The 24,041-nt window shown below is 39.4% G+C and overlaps 1 protein-coding gene across 2 annotated transcripts in view; it reads right to left on the bottom strand.

The window, feature by feature from the left end:
- Positions 1-24,041, bottom strand: part of POU6F2 (POU class 6 homeobox 2) — a gene marked incomplete at both ends in the record, with an annotated part of 471,443 nt that overhangs the window by 368,143 nt on the left and 79,259 nt on the right. Inside the window, one exon of one of the 2 annotated variants that reach the window (XM_079711059.1) lies at positions 878-1,049. In XM_079711059.1, the coding sequence (XP_079567185.1) occupies positions 878-1,049 (172 nt within the window). Of the gene's footprint in view, positions 1-877; positions 1,050-24,041 lie in introns of those variants that run through there. The other variant, XM_079711060.1, reaches the window with a different exon arrangement.

Genomic DNA, 24,041 nt, shown 5'->3' with positions numbered 1-24,041 from the left:
CTATCCCATAAAGTGCTTTCCCAGCAGAGACATCTATCACCATCCATCACTCAGTCACGCGCCTCAACACAGCCTGCTCCCCTTTCTGATTAGAGATCACAGTTGCTTGAGTTGGCTTACAGAGTGTCATCTGTTTGAATGACAGATGTCTTTCCTGGAGTGGCACTCTGCTTGTTCTTGTTTTGTTTACGAAACGAAGATTTCTAAAAAGGTTCTGGGCTGCCTCCACATTAGGATGAGGCTATAAACCTCTGTTAAAGGGGAGCGGCAGAGGCGAGGGATGCCAAGGACCTATTTTCTTCCCTCATCGCCCTTTTAAAAGAAGAGATGTTCATTCTAATTGTGATTACAAAATGTTATGTCTTTGTGCCCTTCCCGTAGCCACCTTTGTTTACCTGGCAGAGAATGACCGGTATTGATATTTTTCAGTTCCCCTCTCTGGTCTTTTGACTACAGATAATAACTCTTTACTCTCCTTCCCCTTAACAAAAGGCTGCGAAGCAACCCGAAACCGAGTCGATATTTATTCAATAAACGTTAACCAATTCTCACAATGGAACTGATTTCCTGATGATGATTCTGCTCTTCTTTTTTTCCCCATGATCTCTAGCCTGGGGACGCTAGCAATATCTGACCAGTACAAAGGGGCAGGAGGAAGTTCCTGGTTGGGAAAAGTTTGGAGGACACCCTCCCAGCCAGCTGGCTTCATCAGCTGGGGTGGTTCGGCCCCTCCAAGATGCCAAGGTCCTCTTTGGTACTTAGAAGAAAATTGAATGAACAACAGGAAAAAAAAAAAAAAAAAAGGAGGGGGTGAGGGTGCGGATGGCTCTTCCGGACATCATGGTAGGAGTGAAATGAAATACCTAGACAGACTTACCGAAGAGCTTGCTGGGAGTGTCCTCGCTGTCATTTGATTCCACGGGCGCAAGCAGGGGCTCATTCAGCTCGCTGTCTGAAGTAGCAGCCTTGTCCTCACCTCCCAACTCCGCATTCATTTCACTCCGCACTGACAGCAAGGGCTTACTGACTTGTCCAGCTATCATTGGATCCTAGGATGGGGGAAAAGAGTGAAGGGGAGGAAAAAAAAAAAGTGGCTGCTTGAGTGTGTGCGTGTCCTCTGTCTCCCTCTCCTCTTCTCTCTCTCTTCCACACACAGACTCTCCCTCTCTCCCCTCTCTCTTATCTCTGACTGCTCCCGCTGTTATTGCTGGCTGCAGTCAAGTGAAGAGCTATTACGGATCCGAGTTCTCCATTCCTCCCCACCCTATTAAAGCTCAACTAGCATGAGAGAGATGCAGGAGGCTTCTGAGGAAAAAAAAAAAAGAGAGAGAGAGAGAGAGAGAAAAGAAAAAACTTCTTTGAAAGCAACCTAACCAACACAGCTTTAATTGTGGGATGTGCTTTTGTGCAAATGTTTTTACACCTTGTGCTGTCTTGAATGCAAGAAGAGAAAAAAAAAAAAAGAAAGTGCGGGGTTTGTACTTCGGCAACAGACTCAAAAGGAAGGAGCACCCTAGGGAGGACCCCAGGGTTATTTTAGGAAGCCCTCTCCCTGGGGGAGAAGCAATTAAACCCTATCCCGAGAGCAGAAAAAAGAGACAGGGAGAAAAGAGTCCTCCAAAGGCTTTCAATGGAATGAAAGAGATTTCTTATGTAAATTCTAGCAGCACTCTTAGAAGTTGACTTCGCTGGTCCCAGATTTGGGACTGCAGCTGACCCCAAATCAAATGAACATTTGAAAGGAAACAACAGAAGAGACGAAAATTGGTTTACAGTTTTTGAAAGGAATTGGAAAAATACTTACAAACTCTGTTCAATAATTCGGATACCTAGAGCATCCTATGCCCAGAGCATTAAAGAAAAAGAAGTCAAAGATCACCTCCGAAAAGGCAAACTTTACCCCCCAATAATTTAAATCTGCTTTATCTTCAGCTCGTTAGGAAGGCATTTTAGGATCAGCAATATTTTTCCAAGGGCAGCCTTCTATTCCATTTGCAAACTAAGACGCATGCTATTGTGGTGGCACAGGTATCAGAGGCAGAAGGGAGAGAAAAGCCGGAAGTGCCCCTTTTGCGTGTTCTGGGAGCTATTTATTGCCAAGTTCATGCTTAAATGGCTCCTGAGCAGGAGACAGGTGACCAGCGCAGGGGCAGGTAGGGCCGCATGCTGTCTTGTCCCATCATTACATTGGTTGTGGTAAGCCTGGGGTTATATTTTTTTAATGTATTCATGCCTGAAAAGTGAATTTGATATGACACATGATAATCTATGAAAATGTTAATCAATACAAATAGTTTAAGCTGTCATCAAATTCACTTCTTTAGTCAATACTCATACCACGGAAAACAATGTCACTGTCACCAGGGCTTAATTTGCACAGCACTTAAATATTGGACTCTGTGCATCAATGCACTTCTTCTTCAAATACTGTAGGTAAACACATTTTCTCCCTATTTAAGTCTGAAGCACTCAGCACGCATTTAGCTGAGCCGAATCCTCCCTTTTGAATACCTTGATAGGTCCACTGGAGGGCAAAATTAATACTTAATTGAATCTCACAGTCATCAAAATAATCAATACTTTTTTATTATTTATTCTTTACAGTCTGTTGACTGTTTCAAACCTCTGAGGGAATGGTGGAAAGGATTCATGGCTTTGAAACACTGTCATTTAACAAGGTAATTTTCAGTGGGGCATTAGGGGTTGTGAAACATATAATAAAACAAAAATGGTGGCTTATAATAGGAAGAAAGAAAAGAATTATATTTCTGCCATCTAACAAAACAGGATAAATAAAAAGCAAGTGCAGAGAGAGCGAGAAAGGCGGGGGACGAGGGATGGAGGAAGACTGGCTTTTGAAGGGTTTTATCATATCAAGAGCAGAGCCCAGCTTTCATAATGCTGACATTTCTCATCCTGACAATCCTAAACAAGTAGAAAGGATGAGATCGCAGATATCATCTTTCATCACATTCTCCAGCTTAAGAACCAACATGACAGCTTCTCTCCCCTTTACACTGTTAATTACTAAATAAAATACTACTCTCTGTCAGCATCAGATTATTGCAGATAGCAACCACAAACATTTCTCCATTGTCTCCCCCACTCGGAAACGGGTGAGACCTACCTTGAACTCTTTAGAGAATAAATTAGGCTTGTCTCACTGTAGTGTAAATATTTGAAATGTAATCAATGTCATCAATATGGTCGATTCACCGTATTGTCAGCCTAAATTTGCTGGTGATAGATTAGCATTTCATTTACTGTGTTTGGAGGTGGGGGTTTGGAGCGCTTGAAAATGGGGGTTGGGGGGAGGAGAATGGGGCAGGCAGAGGGGAAAGGAGACACAAAAGTCTCCAAATTTCCCCCAATTTCTTTCCTATGTATCTAAGAAAGACCACGTGTTTGGAGTCTTCTGATTCGGTAAGCAGAGCGGAGTGAGGTAGAAAAGGAAACATAGCTTTACCTCATAGCTTCATATGAAGGAAAGGGACCAGGTTTAAATTCTAGTGCATTTATTTTACTCTATGAAAGGTTGAGTCCTCAATCTCTCTGACCTAAAGGAGCGGGTGTGACTCATGCCTTTGAGACACCCAGTCTCTGTGACCACACTGCTCATTGGAGCATTTTTGAAGATGGTGTTAATGGTAAACTTGTGTTTAGAATGACATTCACTACCCTCGTGATAAGCCAAACATGGTTATGCATGTATCAGTGAGTACCTGGGCAGACTTAAGAAAAGGATATTCTATTCCTGCTTTATTTGTGAATGGTCAAACTGAATCCCGAATCCCACAGAGGAGCTGAAATGCGGCTGCTAAGTTCAAGTGCACTTAAATCTTTTAAGATGTTCAGTCTGGCTGATGTGTGCAAAGCATGTACTGGCAGATGGTGTATACTCACTGACCATTAGCTCTTCTTCTTTAAATTACGTTTAGGTACCCTCATCCATGGCTAGGTTCCCAACTAGTGCCTCTCAGTGACTTGAGCTTTGGAAATTCAGGAGTTTGTCATCTAAGTACTCACTTGATTTTTTATCTTACAAAATGCTCTACGTTTTCCCATGATGCAGCTGTAGGCCACATATATATATGTGCATGACATGGTTAAACAGCAAAGCCCCAGAGAAGCAGAGAGCAGACAGCTTTTAAGCACAGCTATAGCCACTGGGCGGGGGTGGGGTGGGGTCCATTTAAAAATGCGTCACAAGCAGTAACCCCTGAGCACAGCCTTATAAGTGACTGGGGTGGGCGTACCTCTTTCAAGCAGCACTTGGCTTGGAAGTTGTTTTCTCCCTGCCAAACGCGATGTCGGTCTGTGAAATCCTTTCTCCCAGAGTAAGGAAAGGATTTCCAACGTGCACGGACGTGGGTGCTTGCAGGAATGTTACAGAGCTACAACTTTCACATGTACAAGGATTGCTGCAGCAGCAGACAGGAACAGAAAGAGCTAGTGGAGGCAAAAAATAGTGGGTGAAGACGTCTTACTTGGAAATCTGAAATTGTCACAACTAGAGTGGTAGAAGTTGGGACTTCTCTGCAGTTTGTTCATCGGCCCTGACTGAAGAAAGGGACTTGTCCAAGATGGAACCGTGTCAAGTATAAGCAAGAATAAGAGATGCATGTGCCAATACAGGAATTCACAAGGGTCATAAGAGACCCAAGAAGCCAGACAGTAAAAAAAAAAAGAAGAAGAAATAAGAGATGTAGATTCCATTAGCAAAATCTCAAAAATTTTCACCATGTCCTACAATGAAAGGACTGCAGTCAGCATCAGACCACACAGCAATTATTTAAACCTCCTTTGTGCATTGTTAAAAAATAAAAATAGATTGCATGTATTGAATGCCTTTACCAAACAGGCACCTCAGATATACTTAATGTCACTCAAAGTATGCAAGGTATTAACCCCACTTTAGGGAAAAAGGACTGAGACTCAGAGAGGTTAGGTGACTTACCCCGCAGCTAATAAGTGGTGAAGCTATATTTTGAACCCCAGTAGATTTCATTTCCAAGGATCAGCATCTTTTTATACAGCACCCTCTACTGTGTGAAAAAAAAAGAGGCTCATGGACTAGGTAACCCATGGGGTTTCCCAGAACTTGAATTATGGACTGGGAAGGGTGTTAAACCCTGGATAACCGATTCCCACAGTATGCTGTGTATACTATCTTCTTCTCTTCAGACTCTAGGAAAAAAACACCTCTCTGTCTGACGCTGCTTAGGTAAAATCCATGGGGTGACATGGAATGGTAGACAGGACCTCAGACAGTGTCACGCTCTACATAATCTTAGCAATCACTTAACCACTCTCACCCACGGTTTTCTCATCTGGAAAATGAAAGGGTCAAAATAAAACAGTATTTTCCAAAGTGCATTCCACAGAACACTTGTCCTAAAAGAGATTCTACAATAAAGGATTTTTGTAATCATACCCACGTGGAAAACACAGCAGAAAAGTCTACCAGGAAAGAAATCAATTCAACTCTGCCTAAGGTAGCACTTCCCAGAATTATCTGACCATGGAAGACCTTTTCCTTAGTCTTCATTATATTATCTAACGGATCTCGTGCTTCTTGAAACATTTTAGACTGTGCCTGCTTAGATCACAGCTAACGTAAATTACAGTTCTAATTTTTAACTATTCTATAATAACAGGCTAGACGCCTTCAACAAGTACATATCTGTCCAGTGCTTCTTACATTCTTTTACCTAATTAATATTCCTTACCGTTTATTCATATACAGTTATACACAGCTTAGTATATACTAACTGTAAATACTCTCTTCAAATGCTTATTTCTGATACCCTTTAATTCTTAAATAAGGATGTCCCCATGTATTTCTGTTGTAAAATCTTTATCTGAAGAGGAGATATAGGGCACTGTGCAAAGGAAAGAATTCGACTTGGGCTTTCACCAGGCTGTTAAAAATAATACCAGATAAACAAAGATATAATTCAGCTAAAGGCCTTCAATAATTTAACCAACAGAGTTTTTGTAAGCATAATCATTCTCATTTTATAGTCAGGGAAACTAAAGATAGGGAGATTATTATTAACTCAGCAAAACATCCGTGTCCGGTGGCAGCCACGCAATGGAAATACCCTCACCCCTCTAAGCTGAGCTTGAACTCAGTCCAGCATATTTTTATGTACATACAAACTATGAAGCAGGCAATCAGAACAGCTTTGAGGAAAATCTAAATAAGATAGGCAGGCAGGCAGGCTTCAAAAATCCAAGGGAACAATTCATTTGGTCACAAAGCGCCAGAGTAGGGCAAAGTTGCACTCAACAGATCTATTTCTAGAATTTGATAGAAAAATTATATCCATTACGAAGAAAAAAAAGTATATTGGGTTTCGCTCTCCCCCCACCCCTTAAAATGCTACATTTCAATTTAGGAATCAGTGGAACAAATTACCTACAGACAATTTAAGATGCAAAGACGGCATCACATTTTGTATTTAATTTCTCCCACTGAGAAGTAAAAATCAAAATCATAGATGAATGAAGAGGAAGAAAGTTGACCTTAGCAGGTTTGGGGAAAAGGAAACTTCAAGTGTGGATTCTGTTACCTTAGCCATGGAAAGAAAAAACAATTTTTCTCTTTCTTTAACCAATTACCAAATATTATTAAGGTTAATGAAGTTAGTTCTCAATATGAAATTTAATGTACCAAAGAATGTTTTCCCCCAAAAGTTACAAAGAATTTCTAATTTTTCTATGTATTTTCAAAACTTCCTCCTTCTATCAATAAGTTTTAAAAAGATATTCTATTTGACTTTTGGAAATAAGACCACAGTTTATTTTTATGTTTTGCTTTATATGTGTACATATTTTTCTTTATATGTATATGTATATATATAGTTGAAAATTTTGAAAATTAATGAAGATCACAAGACATTAAAAACACCACAGGGCTTCCCTGGTGGCGCAGTGATTGAGAGTCCGCCTGCCGATGCAGGGGACACGGGTTCGTGCCCCGGTCTGGGAGGATCCCACGTGCCGCGGAGCGGCTGGGCCCGTGAGCCATGACCGCTGGGCCTGCACGTCCGGAGCCTGTGATCCGCAGCGGGGGAGGCCACAGCAGTGAGAAGCCCGCGTACCGCAAAAAAAAAACACCATAAATTTACCCACCACTGATTGATCATTTTATTTTAAGTGTCACTTCCTAGACTGAAAACAAAAATTGTTTTGAGAAAAGCTGGAAATCCCACATTTTTAGCAAATACTCAATAGACAAAAAATTGCATTACAATAAATTTAATTACAAAGCTCAAACGTATATACCCTTGATAATCCCACAACAGATTTTCACAGCAACATGCTGATCCCAACTTAGGTTGCCTACTTAAAGCCAGTACTCACAACCGTTTTTTCTTTCCTGTCTCTCCACTTTTAGTTAGTGTGGCCAACATTTTTTTTAATCTATCCCATAATAACGAAGACGAATATTTGTGAAAATCACGCAGGGCATTCAAAACTCAAAATAAATGCTGGGTTTCGAGAGTGAAGTACTGAGGAAACTTCAGGAGACTTCATGGATATCCCCTGATTTAGCATCTGCATGACTGTCAGTGAATCACCATCTCTTTCTTCTTGGATTCTGTACCAACATGGCTTTACATATCTCAAGGGAAAAATATGAGACCTGAGCGAGGTCATGTACAGATACTGCATGCAAATATGTTTTGAAAGGTAGAAAGTGTTACACAGAGAGACCATTTTTCACCACACCTCTTCCCTCATTAAGGCATCCAATGGACTGTGAGTTGTTTTTCTTTCCACGCCTTCAGATTGGACCAGAAGTGTATGCTATAGTGGATGCTGAAATGTGCTACCTAGATCCCTGCTTTAGGACCAAGGCACTCATTTCCCAGCTGCCAGGAATGCTGGCTAAGGACGGCTCACCCCTGAGTCCTTCCCAGGAGCTGCCTTTGCCTAAAGGGACCTGCCTCTTCCAAGGTCATGTCCCTTCCTTAAGGGCAGCCTAGATTCTGTCTTACGGCCTTCAAAGACCAAAATACTTACTCTCTGCCCCTTTAAAGAAAAGATTTTCAGACCCCTGAGGTCTACTCTGGGCTCGGTCAGCTGCCTTAAACAGTATTCATGCTCCAGGGCTGGTGTTTAATCAGAAAGTCCCTACTCCAGGCTTGGCCACCAAAAATTCCACAGCTACCTCTGTTCACTGTCCACCACTCCCTCACCCTACATTTTGCTAATTAGTACAATTTATATTAATTTTGAGTGAAATTGTTGATCAGCATTAATGGAGGTTAGAAATGAGTTCTCACTTGGTTAAATTAGTCATATTCAAGATATATGTATTGGCTAAAATATTTCGGAGACGTTCCCCACCCTTGAGTGGAACCAGAGAATATTAAAAATCCAGCAAGTCCTGTTGCTTTATGCTCTTGGGGCTAGTGGCCTAAGGTCTGACCCCCAAACTGTCCCATGTCCAATCTTTGGGTCAGAGAGTTCTAGTTGCCTAATGCTGACTGTGAGGGAAACTCATCTAGCTTCTAGAATCTTGCCACACCTACTTTAATGAACCTTCCATACCAGATGTGCTCTGTTCACCCAAAATGACAAACAGCTATGACTTTATCAAGCATACAGACAGGTTGAACAAACTATTTTGGGATGATTAATAATTTGGGGGATAATAATATTTGGGGATATTTAATAACTATGTTATGTATGGCAGCTTTTGGTCTCAGAGCTTGATTTCATTATAAGCATGTAGGAAGGCTTTGGGGATGTAGCAAGGTCTCCCCCATCTCAAATCATTACTGACTGCCATCAACCACTAAAAAGAACCCAGTAATTGTGCAAATAAAATCTGGCTTAGGCCACTGCAACATAACCCACTACACTGGGTGATGACCCACGGTGTCTTAGAGAGCAGGCGTGTCATTTACAGAGTGAAATAGAGTCCAGAACCCCTGTTCAGAAGATGCCTTGGGCAACTTACACTGTTGCCTTCACCAATCCCCAACATTTTATCTAGGGGATAGTCAGTTAAGATGAAGCCCAGAACCATCTTGGAAGAATAAAATAAGATTGCAAAATATCTGGGCTTCCCTTGTGGCGCAGGGGTTAAGGGTCCGCCTGCCGATGCAGGGGACATGGGTTCGGGCCCGGGTCCGGGAAGATCCCACATGCCGCGGAGCAACTAAGCCCGTGCGCCGCAACTACTGAGTCTGCGCTCTAGAGCCCGTGAGCCGCAACTGCTAAAGCCTGCATGCCTGGAGCCCATGCTTTGCAACAAGGGAGGCCCCCGCAATGAGAAGTCCGCGCACCACAACGAGGAATGGCCCCCACTCACTGCAACTAGAGAAGACCCATGTGCAGCAGCGAAGACCCAACACAGCCAAAAGTACATAAATAAATTAATTTAATTAATTTTTAAAAAAAGATTGCAAAATATCTGATTCGCTTTGGTGTCAGAGGATGGTATTTCATTTTGTACACATGAGTCTTGTCTTTTTGTTGAGGTTTGTTGAACTTCAGTTAAGCATACAATCTCCTTCTCCCCTGTCACTTGCTATAGAAAGAGTTTCTATCTTTCTCCAAGTCCCACCACGAGTGCCACATCCTCTTAACTATGCTAATGGTCTACAGACAACTCCAATTAAAGATTAGAGTATCAGACACAGCTGTATTTAAACACAAACAAGCAAATAAACAAGCAAAACATACAATGAAACAACAACAACATAATCCATCAAACAGTAGTCAGCGAGTTCTGGACTTCTACAAAGCATCTCGTGTACAGACAGACACACCTCATCTAGCTCATCACCTTGTACCTCTATAGCTCCTTTGCCCCCAAGAGGTTAAAATGACTGTATGCGTGATGCTTCATGTATACTTATCTGGGAAGAAAGGGAGACACTGATATTGACAACCTAATATAGCACCATCAATTCAATTTCCTGCTGCCTTTGTGAAAAAGCATCAATAAGAGTTCAGTCCAGGCTCATCTAGATCTGGTCTTTTGGTAATGGGGTTATACAGCAGTATCGACATTGCATACACATACCCTATATTCATACATTCTTTATAATCTGACGGCTTCAAATAGGTATCAGAATTTAATCAGAAAACAACTCAGATTAAAATGGACTTGTATTTAGAGATTTGAATGTGCAGTTACTAAGGAGTTACAAAGAAAAAACCTATATGATCCTAAAAAACGTACTTTCTAGCATCTTAAAAATTCTAAGAGGTACTTTAGAGAGAGACAGACAGACAGATTAAATAGATAGATAGATAGATAGATAAATAGATAGATAGATAGTAACCTTTTGCAAAGGTGGATGATATAGTTGGTTCACGGAATGGAAAGACTTGGTCTCTAGTCTCAGAGTTCTCAAAATGAGCATTGAACTGAGAAGACCTAAGGTTTTGGGGAGGTACCTCTAGGGCCAGGGGAGGACCAAAGCACCCACTCCCAGTTTTAACACCATATTGGCTTCTCTCATATATTCTGTATGGAGACTTCAGTGTACTTAAAGAAAGGGTTTCACAGGTCCGCCCATGTTACATATTTGCCATGCATCGCAGATGCAATAAAATCATGATAGTTTTTGGTTGGTTAATCACTTACTTTTCCAAAAGACTTAAGCGATAGACTCTACAGCTGAGATGTTTGAGTCCTTTGCAGACAGACATGTCTCAGAATCCCCAATACTGGGCGCCAATATCGTGTGTGATACAAAAAAAGGCTCTCAAGAAATGTGTTTTGATTGATTCATTGATTGATTGTGAAGAAGGAGGAAGGAAGGAAGGAAGGAAGGAAGGAAGGGAGGGAGGGAGGGAGGGAGGAAGGAAGGGAGGGAGTTTGGTTAAGGCAAGGATTGTCCTTGGTTGACATTTTTAATATTTTAAACATACGTTTAATCACATCTGAAACTATACAATATGAAACTAAGGCCTCACTTGGCTATCTTACCTGTCTGGCATCGCACACACATACACACTGACTCATATTCTGCTTCCAGAAATGTGAGTTGGGTTTTGCATGATTGTGTTACTTTGTTTTACCATAAGACAAAATGGAAGAATTTAATAGCAACACTGAAAAGGAAAAGGAAAGTCCTTTTTCTCTGCTTAGGACGGAGGTTGAATGAGAGCAAAGCTACGTCTGGTCCAGGGGATAAGCTCAGCCAAGCAAAGGCATCAGTGCTGGACTCAGGTGGCCGTAGATGAGGCCATGGCCGGCCCACCGTGGGCCTCAGCCTCAGCTGTGTCCATGCCTCCTGTTCAGCCAAGAAGATTCTCCCTCTGATGCTGCTCCTACACACTTCACTCTCTTTCCCAGGCACCCCATGGTCATTCAGGAGCAGTATCATCAAACACACACAGCACATTAGAAATATTTTATTACAAATGTTCTATCATTTTTCTCGGAAGCAAATATTCCGAGAAATGAATTAAATGAATAATCCATTAAATATGTGGACACATCTAATTCTATTCTTCCACTCTGAATAGCAAAAGACAGACAATTGAGGAGAAAAACCTTTTATTCAAAAAGGATCCTTGTAGTTCCTTACAGTTTCAAAGTTCCATAAATAAATAGAAAAATCCATTCTGCCCCCTGCTGACAGACTAACATTCCTAAGCATCCAGTTTGAAACCTGAAGGTTTAGCAGTACCTTCTGGGTTGGGTCCACATCTCACTGAACATGCCACAACCTCCACACTCGGCAGGTCTAGCTTTTCTCTGGCTGAGTGTGGCTAGCCAACGCACAGCCAGAGAAAGTGCCGTTCACATTTTTATAATGACTGTACTAAGACATTTTCCGGCAGGTAGCAGTAAAGTGTCGGGGACTGCCTGGTCTGATTTGCAGAGAGATGCCCTCCCTTTGGTCCACAGCGGGCCAACTGGGGCCAGCCTCACCAGGCCTGCGTACTCGGGCCTGGTGTCACTTCCTACTCACTGAAGGGCCTGGGGCAAGGACCTTAGTGTGGCCTCTCTGAGCCTCAATTTCCCTGAGAGGAAATGGGGGTAATAATGGTATATGCCTCGTGGGATAGCTTTGCAGATTAAGTAATTGACAAAGAATGCTTAGGACAGGACAAGTGCCTGGTAATAATAAGAGCTGTATACACGGCTCCAGGTCTGCCACTCGCCTAACAGAGTGTGAATACTGTGTGCATTTTGTCATCTGATTTTCAAAGGGATTCCTGATCCACCTCCTCATCTCCCCCGCCTCCCCAGGAAAACAATCAGTAAGTAACCACTGCTGAGGAGTAAGGGCCTGTCGCTGCATCCTCCTACTGCAAATATTAAGATGGGGTTTGGCACATCGTAAGCCCTCCCTAAATATCCACTGATTTTATTTGAAAAACCAAAACAAGACTTGACATCTATAAATGATCGAAGACCACAAATTCGTTAGATTTTTAAAAACTAAGTGACTCTGATGTCTTTTGAGAAGGAATTTGCTTTATAGATCCTGAGGTCTTATTATTTTAAGAATGGTCAGGGGGCTGTAAGTTCTGTAGAGCTGTATCCCTGAATTATAACAATATCTGGCTTTTAATCTTCCAAGCACGTAGCCACGTTCTCTAAAAGAGCCATTCTATCTCTGCTCAAAAGGCCATTGTCTAATTGATTTCACTAATAGGTGTTTTCCTTTCCTCTCCTCTCAAAACGCAATAACGTGGGCTGGACTAACAATGCGTGTTGCTACGTTGCTACTTCTTGTCCTTCCTAGCAATCTGGGCAGGTTTCTCTCCGCCAACACCAGCTCCTGCGGAGTTTTCCTCTCCTTTTCTGCCTTGGGTCTGCACAGGGCTGCGCCTCGCCCCAGCTGCTCCTTCCTCCCTCTCCTGTAATCCACTCTCCTTTAATATTCCAGGGGTGACCCTTGACTGTCCTTTGAATGCTGCTCCAATTCAAAAGGCTTCTGAGCTTTTAAGACAGCAGAGATAACATAATTCCAAGAAGATGGGGGTGGGAGGGAGGGAGAATGTGATTGGAAAGATTAGCTAAATCTTCTCATTCCTAGGGATTTGGGCTCTCACAAATACAGGAACTGGGAGGTTTTTCCTTTTTTTTTTTTTTTTTTTTTTTATGGACTCTCCCGACCCCCCATCAGCTCTCGTATTAACCTCTATTCAAAATATTTTGTTTCTAACCCCAACCATAAAAAGAGACTTAACTGAGTATTTCTTTAAATCTCTAGCCTTTGAAACAAGGGCAATTTTAAAGCAAGGCCGGCTTTTATTAATATTTATTTATGTTCTCTTTCATTTGCATGATTGGGGATGGCTCTGAATCCGGTTCTGTTTAGGACAAAGCTGATGCAATTCAACAGGTATTTACTGATAGTTCATCATGTACGAGGTGTTATTCAAGGGACGATGGGGGATGTAAGGATGAAGAAACGCTTGCTACCATCAAAAATTTCACCATCTCTAGACATCAGTAAAGGGATGGTATTCGGCATCTTCTATGAGCCTCGTATACTTTCTGTCACAGATACAACATTTTCCTGGCATCCCTTATCTTCCCTTTCTGTAAAATGCCAATGTATACTAACCACTTGGACCATGCATGCACATGCACACACACACACACACACACACACGTAACACCCTTTCTTTGACACACTGTTTTAATATCATTACAGATGCTAATGAATAAACATGTTGCTCCACTCAAGGCGTTTTAACTGGGCTTTCCTAACCCTAATCTGCAACTGATGACAAGCTATCTTTTGACTCACACACTAAAACAAGGTATCAACACAGCTATGCGCAGGATCACTGGCAATTAAGGGCTGCACTTCCAAGTGGAGCAGATGTAGCACCTGAGTTACTACCGTTTGTCACGGAGTATTTTTAAAGAATTGCTTCCTTAATATCCTCAAGCACCTACAGTAATGAGAATGGGTAATGTGTTGTCAAGAGGAAAACAGACCTGTTTTAACAAATCAGTAAGGCACACTCATAAAAACATCAGAAAACAGATGTGCAGAAGTCTTTACAAACAACTGGCTCTTTTCAGTGGGTGTAGAAGCCTCCATCCCCATCCCACCCTTCTGCTATTAATTAGCCTAGACAAATGTTTCATAGATTAAAAATACACAATTTTAACTAAAGGCCAGCTGACTTATCCTGAATCTATGTAAGTGGGTCCATCCCAGTGACGTTAAGGTACCAGCGGCCCCAAGAAGGCTCAAACATCCATGGTGGAATGCAGCCTCATTACACAATCCTCTTTTCATTCTACTCCACTGAGCTTCTGCACGGTTTCTCCCCATGCACATGCATTGTGCCTGGAAAGTTTTTTGTTTCCTGTACAAAATAAATGAGAAATGGACTACCACTGAATTCTCCTTTCTCACTACTTCAGCTACAAGACCTCGTGTCTCTTCTTTCCTCCATGCCCACTAACAGATGGGTCCTGCTGGGAATCTCCGTGGGATTTATACCCTGCCTGCAAGGTTCGCCCTTGGCTTCTGGATCTTGAGGGGGCCACCTGTGGGCACTCATTTCCTTAGCATGTCAAGCAAAACTCTAATCAAACCTGCAGAGTACTTAGTTAAAAAAATCAGGAGGAAATCATTTTTTGATTAAAAACAAGCAGAAAAGTAAATTCAAATTAGCATTGAAATCAACTAAGAAACACATTCCCGAGTTTTTGATATAAAAATAGAGTCAATGATGACAGATGTTTAACAATCGAGTTTTTTAAATCCAGTGGAAAATAGTTTGATTTGTTGTCGCACAGGATTACTGGAGATTCTTTCCTCCTCATTTAACTTTGATATTGGGAGGATTTTTAGTGCTAGTTATTTATTCAACAAATATGTATTGAGTGATTACTGGGTGCCATGCTACCCACTCTTCAAGGTGATGGGAACACATCATTGAGCAAGACAGCTCAATGCAGGCAATCTTGTAACTGAAATACCTTGGGGAGACTGACAATAGCCAAATCAATAAATAAGGAACCATCATGATGTTGGGTGGTGCCGAGGGCTATGAACAGAAATAAAGCAGAGTGAAATGTGGGGAGAGTGTGGGTGTGTCACATATAAGATGATCAGAGAGGTGGCACAGATAAGGGACCCTTGAGCAGAGGCCACCGTGAGCAAGGTGAGGGGCATGTGAGCATCACAAGGGGACACTGAGAAAAAGACTCTGGCCTGGGAGCCTGTTCAGCGCCCTCAGGGGACCAGGAGGCTGAGATGACTGAGAGGGAATGAGTGGTCGGTAGGTGGTGAGGCCAGAGAATTGGGTGCCAGAGAAATGGCCAACAGCAAGATGGGGGGGGCGGTTCTGGGCCATTGTGGGGACTTGGGAGAGGAAACCACAGAGGGTTTTAAGCAAGATGAGACAGGATCTGACTTGTCTTTCAAAAGGCTGCTTTTGTGGGAGGAAAGTGAAGCACAGAGGGAAATACCTTGTAGTTCGGGCGTGAGATCAAAACATTTGTTAACAGCTTTACTGAGATATAATTGATATTCAAAAACAATAGTATAGTTAGTTTTAACGATATTAAAAACTAGCACGTACTTAATGTATACAATTCGGTGAGTTTGGATGTACGCAGACACATGTGAAACCATCACCACAATAACACATTCCATCACCTCTAAAGGTTTCCTCCTATCCCTTTTTCTGGATAAATTTTAAATTACAAACAAAAGATTACAAAATGTCTACCACATAAAAGGTGTTCTTTCTACGGAACCAGAAAACACTTTAGTAGCTTGAATCTTATGAAAACCCAAACTGCAGCCACATATTTTTGCTTGCTATCTTATCCCAACAGCCTTTAAATCAACTTAATCTCTTTTGAGAAATTAATTAAATGAATCATCTCTCAGCTCTACCTGTCTCTGCAGAAGCTGCCCTGACTGCTTCCTTCTTGCTCTTCAGGATGAATTAAATTATTACTAAAGTCCGCCTGGCCACACGCGGCCAGGTGAGGAAGGCAGAGGGTCCCTAACATCACTGAAATCCATTCTTGTTGACACTTGACTAGCTCCCAAGGCAGTTTTAGAAAAGTCACTTTAAATTCTTTGAATGTTTCTTTCGGCTAAAATAAAATGTGTTACATCCCAGTGGGGCTTAAGGACTGTACAAAAAACATTACCTACAGGACTCTCCGGGCATTAATCTCACCCCTCCACCTTCCCCAATCCCCCCAAACCCCTGCCCCCCGCACCGACCTGGGCATCAAGTTGGAAGGAGCCTCCGCTCTACCTGTAAAAGCACATCTCTTCTAACACATTTGGTCACTTGCATTCTGGGCTTTTTGACTTACTTTCACATGATAAAAAGCCCCCTTTTCAACTGTTAATGGCATTAAGAGCCTTTTTCTTAATGCAGTGCTTCCAGGGTGGCCCTGGCAAGAAGCTTGTGCTTTCTAAGTCTCCACTTCAATCCTACCCCACCTCTCTATTATCATCCATTCTGACCCGCAGTGCGTCAGGTCTCTGAGGTTCTGCAGGATTCAGGGCAAATGCTTGGTCCCGCTCTACAACCTCTAACTGCGATGCTCAAGTCCTGTGGGTTAGAACCACGTGGGGGGAATGGGGTGGAGGGGTTCCTTCCTCAAACTTGTCAAATCAGAATCTCAGAGGGCAGGGCTCAGAAATCCATACTTGTAACAAGTTCCTCAGAAAATTCTTATGAGCACTAAAGTAAGAGAACCCTTACCTTAAAGGTATATCCTGAAGAATAAGAAGGAAAGTGTTACCAAGTTTTCTCAACAATGCAGAAGAAAGCATGCCATAGCAATGCACAGATTCATAATAACGTTTAAGTAAGAGACTGCTTTATAACTTCCTCTTATTCTGTCCTCTGAGTCGCAAAATTTGGGGTCTTGAACTAAATATTTATTTCATATTCTCTATATTTCAGACTTTATCTTTCATCCTTTCAACATCATCATTCATTTTGACAGTCATACTATATTTTAAGCTCTATTTTTTCATCCATATCTATCTTGAACTTTAGAAGTATGGAACTCATTGTAGAAATCTTTGAAAGTTATATATCTATGTGTGTGTATATGTATATATGTGTACACACACATATATACATGTAGTATGTCTATATACAATCTTTGTTACCTTTGTTAATGTTTACAGATCCACATTGCATATACAAGTTAGTATTCCGCTTTTCTTTTTGATGGTTATCATTTTTTAGCAATAAAGTATTTTTTTCAGCAAAGCATTTTTTTAAATTGTAGTATATATACAATGTCATGTTAGTTTCAGGTGTACAGCACAGTAATTCAGTTTTATATACACACACACACACACACACACACACATATATATTCTTTTTCGGATTCTTTTCCCTTATATGTTATTACAAAATAATGAGTATAGTTCCCTGTGCTTATACAGTAGGTCCTTGTTGGTTATCTATTTTATATGTAGCAGTGTGTATATGCTAGTCCCAACTTCCTAATTTATCCCTTCCCCCCAGTATCCTTCTTTTATAATTCACTTTTCATTTAATAAATATTTGTTAGAGACCTAACAAGCGCTACCAGCTACCACGTGGTATGACAGCTGAGCACTATATTTGCCATCATAGACATTATTATATTATATTGTAACCATGTTCTCCAAATGAATTAGTATCTAAAACTGTGATTTCAAACTGCTAAATAATATTTACTCTGATGCCATGGCTTACTGAACTCTTTTCTAATTGTAGAACATTCTGGGCTGTGGTCTTTGAAATGGGCTACATGCACACAAGGAGAAGTGCAAGGCAGTGCATTGAGGTACAGGAAGAAAGTATTAGAATTTCTATTTTTATTTCAATTTTTTCAATTCTATTTTGTGTATGATTTTTAGCAGTATAATACCAAAAAACAGTAAATAAATTTACACATATTAGGAGTACCTGATAAAAATTAGTTTCATTGATAAAGCTGGGTTAACACAAAACTTTGCTGTCCTTTGATTTAAGATGTGTCCAATTATTCACACAAAAATAAAATTTTGACAGTTTTAAACATATTCTCAGGAGTGAAATTACAAGTAAAAGAGGATGGACCATTGCCAAATTGCCTTCTAGGTCAGTTGGTGGAAAATTTATGCTCCCAGTGTCTGAGAGAGCTTCTCTTTCATATTATATTTAAATTTTTTGCTGATTTATTAGATGGAAACTGGCATTTAATAAAATAAAACATTGGGCCTCCCTGGTGGCGCAGTGGTTGAGAGTCCGCCTGCCGATGCAGGGGATACGGGTTCGTGCCCCGGTCTGGGAGGATCCCATATGCCGCGGAGCGGCTGGGCCCGTGAGCCATGGCTGCTGAGCCTGCGCATCCGGAGCCTGTGCTCCGCAACGGGAGAGGCCACAACAGTGAGAGGCCCGCGTACCGCAAAAAAAAAACTAAACTAAAATAAAATAAAATAAAATAAAACATTAATAAATGTTTTAATTTGCATCTCATTAGCAAAGCTAAAATTTTCAACTTTATTAGCTAATTAAGTTTCTTCTTTCATAAATTACTCACACCCTTTGCCTGTCTTTCCGTTGGGGATCTAAGTATTTTTCTAACTGAACTTTGTATAGATATATAGAAATAGTAATAATTATTAAAAACAATGGCTGACACTTACTGTGTTGAGTGCTGGCTATGCTAGAAATAGACCAGACCTTCTTTCTAGTCCTCTAAACAACCAAGAGTGTTATTATGCCCATTTCATGGATTATGAAATTGAAAGGAATGAAGTTAAATAATGTAATTTGGCAGTCTTCCTGATTACAAATTGTAAGAGTTAGAATTTCTTTTTTTTAGAATTTGTTATCCCTTTGATTTTTATTAATGTTAGTTAAAAAATATATTTTAAAAATTCTTATCCAGTCATAGTTATCAACCCTTTCCTTTATGTCTTGTTCTATTGCTTTTATTATGAGAAATTATCCATGAAAAGGCATAACTAGTCTCCAGTTTTTTTCTATGATTTTATTTCTAATGTAATTCTATAATCTATCTGGAATATATGTGGGTGTATGGCATTAACTGAAAATCTTACAGTTTCCCAAACAGTCAACTTTTAGAGCACAACTAGTTGGATAACCCACTGACATATTATGCTTTTTTTTTTTTTTTTTTTGCGGCACTGGGGCCTCTCACAGCTGTGGCCCCTCCCGTTGCGGAGCACAGGCTCCTGTACGCGCAGGCTCAGCGGCCATGGCTCACGGGCCCAGCCGCTCCGCGGCACGTGGGATCCTCCTGGACCGGGGCACGAACCCGTGTCCCCTGTGTCGGCAGGCGGACTCCCAACCACTGCGCCACCAGGGAAGCCCTATGCTTTTTTTTTTAATCAAAAACTAATTTCTAATGGAAACTCAGGTCTGTTTTTGTAGCATATACATGTGTGACCATACATAATGCAATATATATGCGTTAAGTGTATAAATATGTTATATATAATATATATGTTGACTATTATAAATATAATTTATAGGTATAAATTATATTAACATATATTTATATAATTATATATGTATTTTATATTATGTAATATATATGATAGAGCAAAAATCCTTTTTATATTCTATTGCTCTTTTAAAAAATTTCTTACATATTCTCTGCTGTTTTTTCCAAGTGAACTTTAGAATCATTTTGTCTAATTTTAAAATTAAACAGATAGATGTCATCTTTATAACATTCTGTGTCACCATCAAGAAACTTGGTCCTTTTCTTCATTTATCTAAATTTTCTTGTACTGTTATCAGTGATGTGTGGTTATTTTTATATCTATCGCAGACATTTTTGCTTTAAATTTTCCAAATATTTTTTGGTTTGTTCCTATTGTAAATAAAATCAATTTCCCTTTCTAAGATCAAGTTATATATGGTTATTGGTCTTATTTAGAAAAACCATTGAGTATTCAGTTAATTCTATTAGGACTGTACATATATATTCATATTTTTAACAAATAAAAATAGATGTCTCCTCTTTTGTAATATTTATGGCTGTTTCATATCTTATAACACTATAAGAAAAATAGTGCATAACAATAGTGGTATGAGGCCTTGATGCTTCTGGTGTTTTTGTAGGATTTTGGTGTTGGTTTAAAGATCAGCTTTATCATGTAAGAAACTCACAAATCACTAAGGATTTTTTTTAATCAGAAATGGCTGTTTTTTAGTATGGAGTTTCCTTTAAAACCTAAAAATAGAGTTACCATATGATCCAGCAATCCTACTCCTGGGCATATATCCAGAGAAGGTGAAAACTCTAATTCAAAAAGATACATGGACCCCAATGTTCACAGCTGCACTATTTACAATAGCCAAGCCATGGAAGCAACTTAAATGTCCATCAACTGATGAATGGATAAAGAAGATGTGGTTCATATATATTGTTGTAATACAATGGAAGATTACTCAGCCATAAAAAAGAATGAAATAATGCCATTTGCAGCAACATGGATGGACCTGGAGATTATTATACTAAGTGAAGTAGGTCAGACAGAGAAAGACAAATATCATATGATATCGCTTATATGCAGAATCTAGAAAAAAAAATACAAATGAATTATTTACAAAATGGAAACAGACTCACAGACTTAGAGAACAAACTTCTGGTTACCGGGGGTAAGGGTGGGCAGGAGGGATAGATAGCGAGGTTGGGATTGACATATACACACTACTATATTTAAAATAGATAACCAAAAAGGACCTACTGCATAGCACAGGGAACTCTGCTCAATACTCTGTAATAACTAACATGGAAAAAGAACTTGAAAAAAATAGATACAGGTACGTGTATGTAACTGAATCACTTTGTTGTACACCCGAAAGTAACACAACATTGTTAATCAACTATACTCCAATGTAAAATAAAAATTTTTTAAACATGTTTTTTCCAATGAATTGAACCTGAATTTCCCATTTTACAAAAGACAACAAAGATACCAAGCACGCAAATGGAATATCCACTCACACACCAGAAGACAGAACTGTCACAAATCCTTCCAGAGAATAATCGATATGGAGTCCCAAACAAACATTTCCCCAACACAAACGGTCCTCGATGTCAGACACACGTCAGAACCAATAAAAATTCCCAAATAGCACTTTGCGCTCAAAACAGAACTCTGCCCAGGTGCACACAGGTGAACTTACTCCGTCTTGGAGCTTGTCAGCTCGTCCAGATGCATGTTTCCGTTCCACCAAGGAAAAGTGTGCGTTGGCAGCCAGTGCCGAGCAGGGAAGAAACAGGGAGGATTCCCAAAACAAATGGTTTTGGCAGCTGCGAGGGACATCCCCCAAGAGCCTCCCCTCGGGGCCACCGAGCCACAAACAGCTGACTCACCGCAGCCATCTTGGCGTGTTGCCACGGCCGGTAGCTCTACTCCAGAAAACCCCACGCAGTCAGATCTCGCGAGAACGCAGCCCCACGTTGGGCGCCAAAACACTTAAAGTGGAGGTCAGGCTGCTCGCTGCTCAAAAGCTAATAAAGAGGCAAGGTTGGTGGAAAGTTTGCTTTATTTCCAAGGCCAGCAACTGGGGGCGCAAGAGGGCAGACTCTTGTCCAAAGACGGACTCCCCCCACTGACAATCAGTGGGCAATAGCTTTTATAGATGGAGGGAGGGGGCTATATGCAGAAACAGCACAGTCAGCTCTGACAGTTTTCTTTAAATCGGTCATCGCTGGTCTGACCAGCGTCATCTCGATTAAGTACAGTCTTTAGTTTCAGGGTCTGTTTGTTCCCATTTCTTTGAGGCCCGTTCTTGGAATTGCTTATGTCACGGATATTTGGGTAATTCATACTTATCAAGATTTTGAAGTATATTTGAATAGACTTGTACATAATATGCTTTTATCAGTTTTTTCTTCAGTAAATTTCTTTTTTGGTGTTAATATTGTTGATTTACAGTATTATATAAATTTCAGGTGTACAACATAATGATTCACAATTTTTAAAGAGTATACTCCATTTATAGCTATTATAAATTATTGGCTATATTCCCTGTGCTGTACAATATACCCTTATTTATTTATTAGTCCCCTACCCCTATCTTGCCTCTCTCCCCTCCCCCTTCCCTCTCCACACTGGTAACCACTAATTTGTTTTCTCTGTGAGCCTGCTTATTTTTTTGTTATATTCAGTAGTTTATTTTTTAAATTCTACATATAAGTAATAACGCACAGCATTTGTTTTTCTCTGTCTTATTTCACTAAGCATAATACCTTCCAAGTCCATCCATGTTGTTACAAATGGCAAAATTTCATTCTTTTTAATGGCTGTGTAGTGCACTATGGTATATAAATAGATAGATAGATAGATAGATATCTCACATCTTCTTTATCTATTCATCTGTTGATGGACATTTAGTTTGCTTCCACATCTTGGCAATTGTAAATAATGCTGCTATGAACACTGGGGTTCATGGATCTTTTTGAATTAGTGCTTTTGTTTTTGTTTTCTAATATAAACCCAGGAGTGGAATTTCTGAATTATATGGTAGTTCTAGTTTTAGTTTTTTGAGGAATATCCTTCATAGCCATTGTTAAGTTTCTTTTCATTCATGATGCTGTGTTTTTCCTATTTTATGTTATTCTTTAGATTTATCAAATCTTTTTATTATTAGCTTTTTTCTTCAGAAAACTAATTCTTATATTTGTCAACTTTTTAAAAAATTATTTGATTTCTTCTTTTATCTTTAGTAGATCTTTCGGCCCAATGTGTCTATGTTACTTAATTTTCACACTTAGTTAATTCATGCATTCTTTTAAAAAATAATGAGAGAATTGAAGGTTATAAGTTTGATATATCCTGTGAATCCTCATATTTATCCTTTATATTTTCATTAATTAATAAGTAGTTCATCTTGTGATTTTGTTTTGTTTTTTGACCCAACAATTATTTTGGAGATGTTTTAAATATAGTGAAGGTTTAAAAAATTAGGTCTCTATTATTAATTTTTAATTTTAATATATTATGAAAGAGAATGTGATTTTTGAGTTCTTTTTGAGAGAATTTTTTGTGTGTGGTCAAGTTTATGATCAGTTTTTCAAAATGTTCTATGGATACATAAAAACAAAATATGTTCTATGTTTGTATGAGAATCTGATACATAAATCAAACACAATTAAAATAGAAATTTATGTCATTATTTACTTTGTGAATCCTTGGTCTAGCTAAAGTTGATTGGCTTGTATTGATATTTCTCAGAATTCTATACTTTGATCAATTTTAAATTGAATTTCTAAGAGTTTCTGCTTTATGTATTTTAAATTTGGTATTTGATGTGTAATGTCTCAATTAGTTGTCAGTTGTATTTTCCATCATTATAAATGACCTTTTTCTCACTTAGCCTTTCTTACCTTGAATTCTGCTTTGGGTTTTTGTTTGTTTAAGTTTTACTGATAAACAATTGCTTCTTTGATTTTAACACTTTTACAATATTTTGTTTTACATTATGTCTCTTGTTACTAAGACGTTGATTTTTTTTAATGTAAACTTGCAGTTTGTATTTTATGGAGAAATTTAAAAGACATAATCAATATATTTGATCCTATTTTGATTACCTGTTTTATTATCAGTTATTAGTAATTTTATTATTTTCTGTTTCATTTTCAGTTATTATGTGTCTTTTTTTTTTTGCCTCTTTTCTTTTTTAGAGTTGGTTGTTTGTCTTGTCAATTTTTGTTTCATTTGTGTGTATTTTTACTGATTTTGCCAGAAATTTGAAAGTTTTATGTCCTGCTTTTAGTTTTTCAAATAGTTACTACTATTTAAAAATAGATATATATTAGGTTTTAATTTTTAACTATTATAGTTGAGAATAGAATGATATCCCTGAGGCAACCCTTTCTATATGAGATATTTTTAAAATGGAATTGTTTTATATACAGCCACCAACACACACTTCATTCCAAGTTATTAACTTGGAATTTTACACCGAATTTACTATTATTATAAAAATATTTAATATTCCAAAATCTTTTCTATTAATATTATTTTGTATTTGCATTCAATTCTTAACTAAATTTACCATAATTATTTAGTCCACCTTGTATTTAATTG

This window comes from Hyperoodon ampullatus (genome assembly GCF_949752795.1).
Source record: "Hyperoodon ampullatus genome assembly, chromosome: 9".
In the NCBI taxonomy this organism is placed as follows: Eukaryota; Metazoa; Chordata; class Mammalia; order Artiodactyla; family Ziphiidae; genus Hyperoodon; species Hyperoodon ampullatus.
The sequence above is the reverse complement of the archived record's forward strand: the minus strand, read 5'-3'. Positions and strand labels throughout refer to the sequence as shown.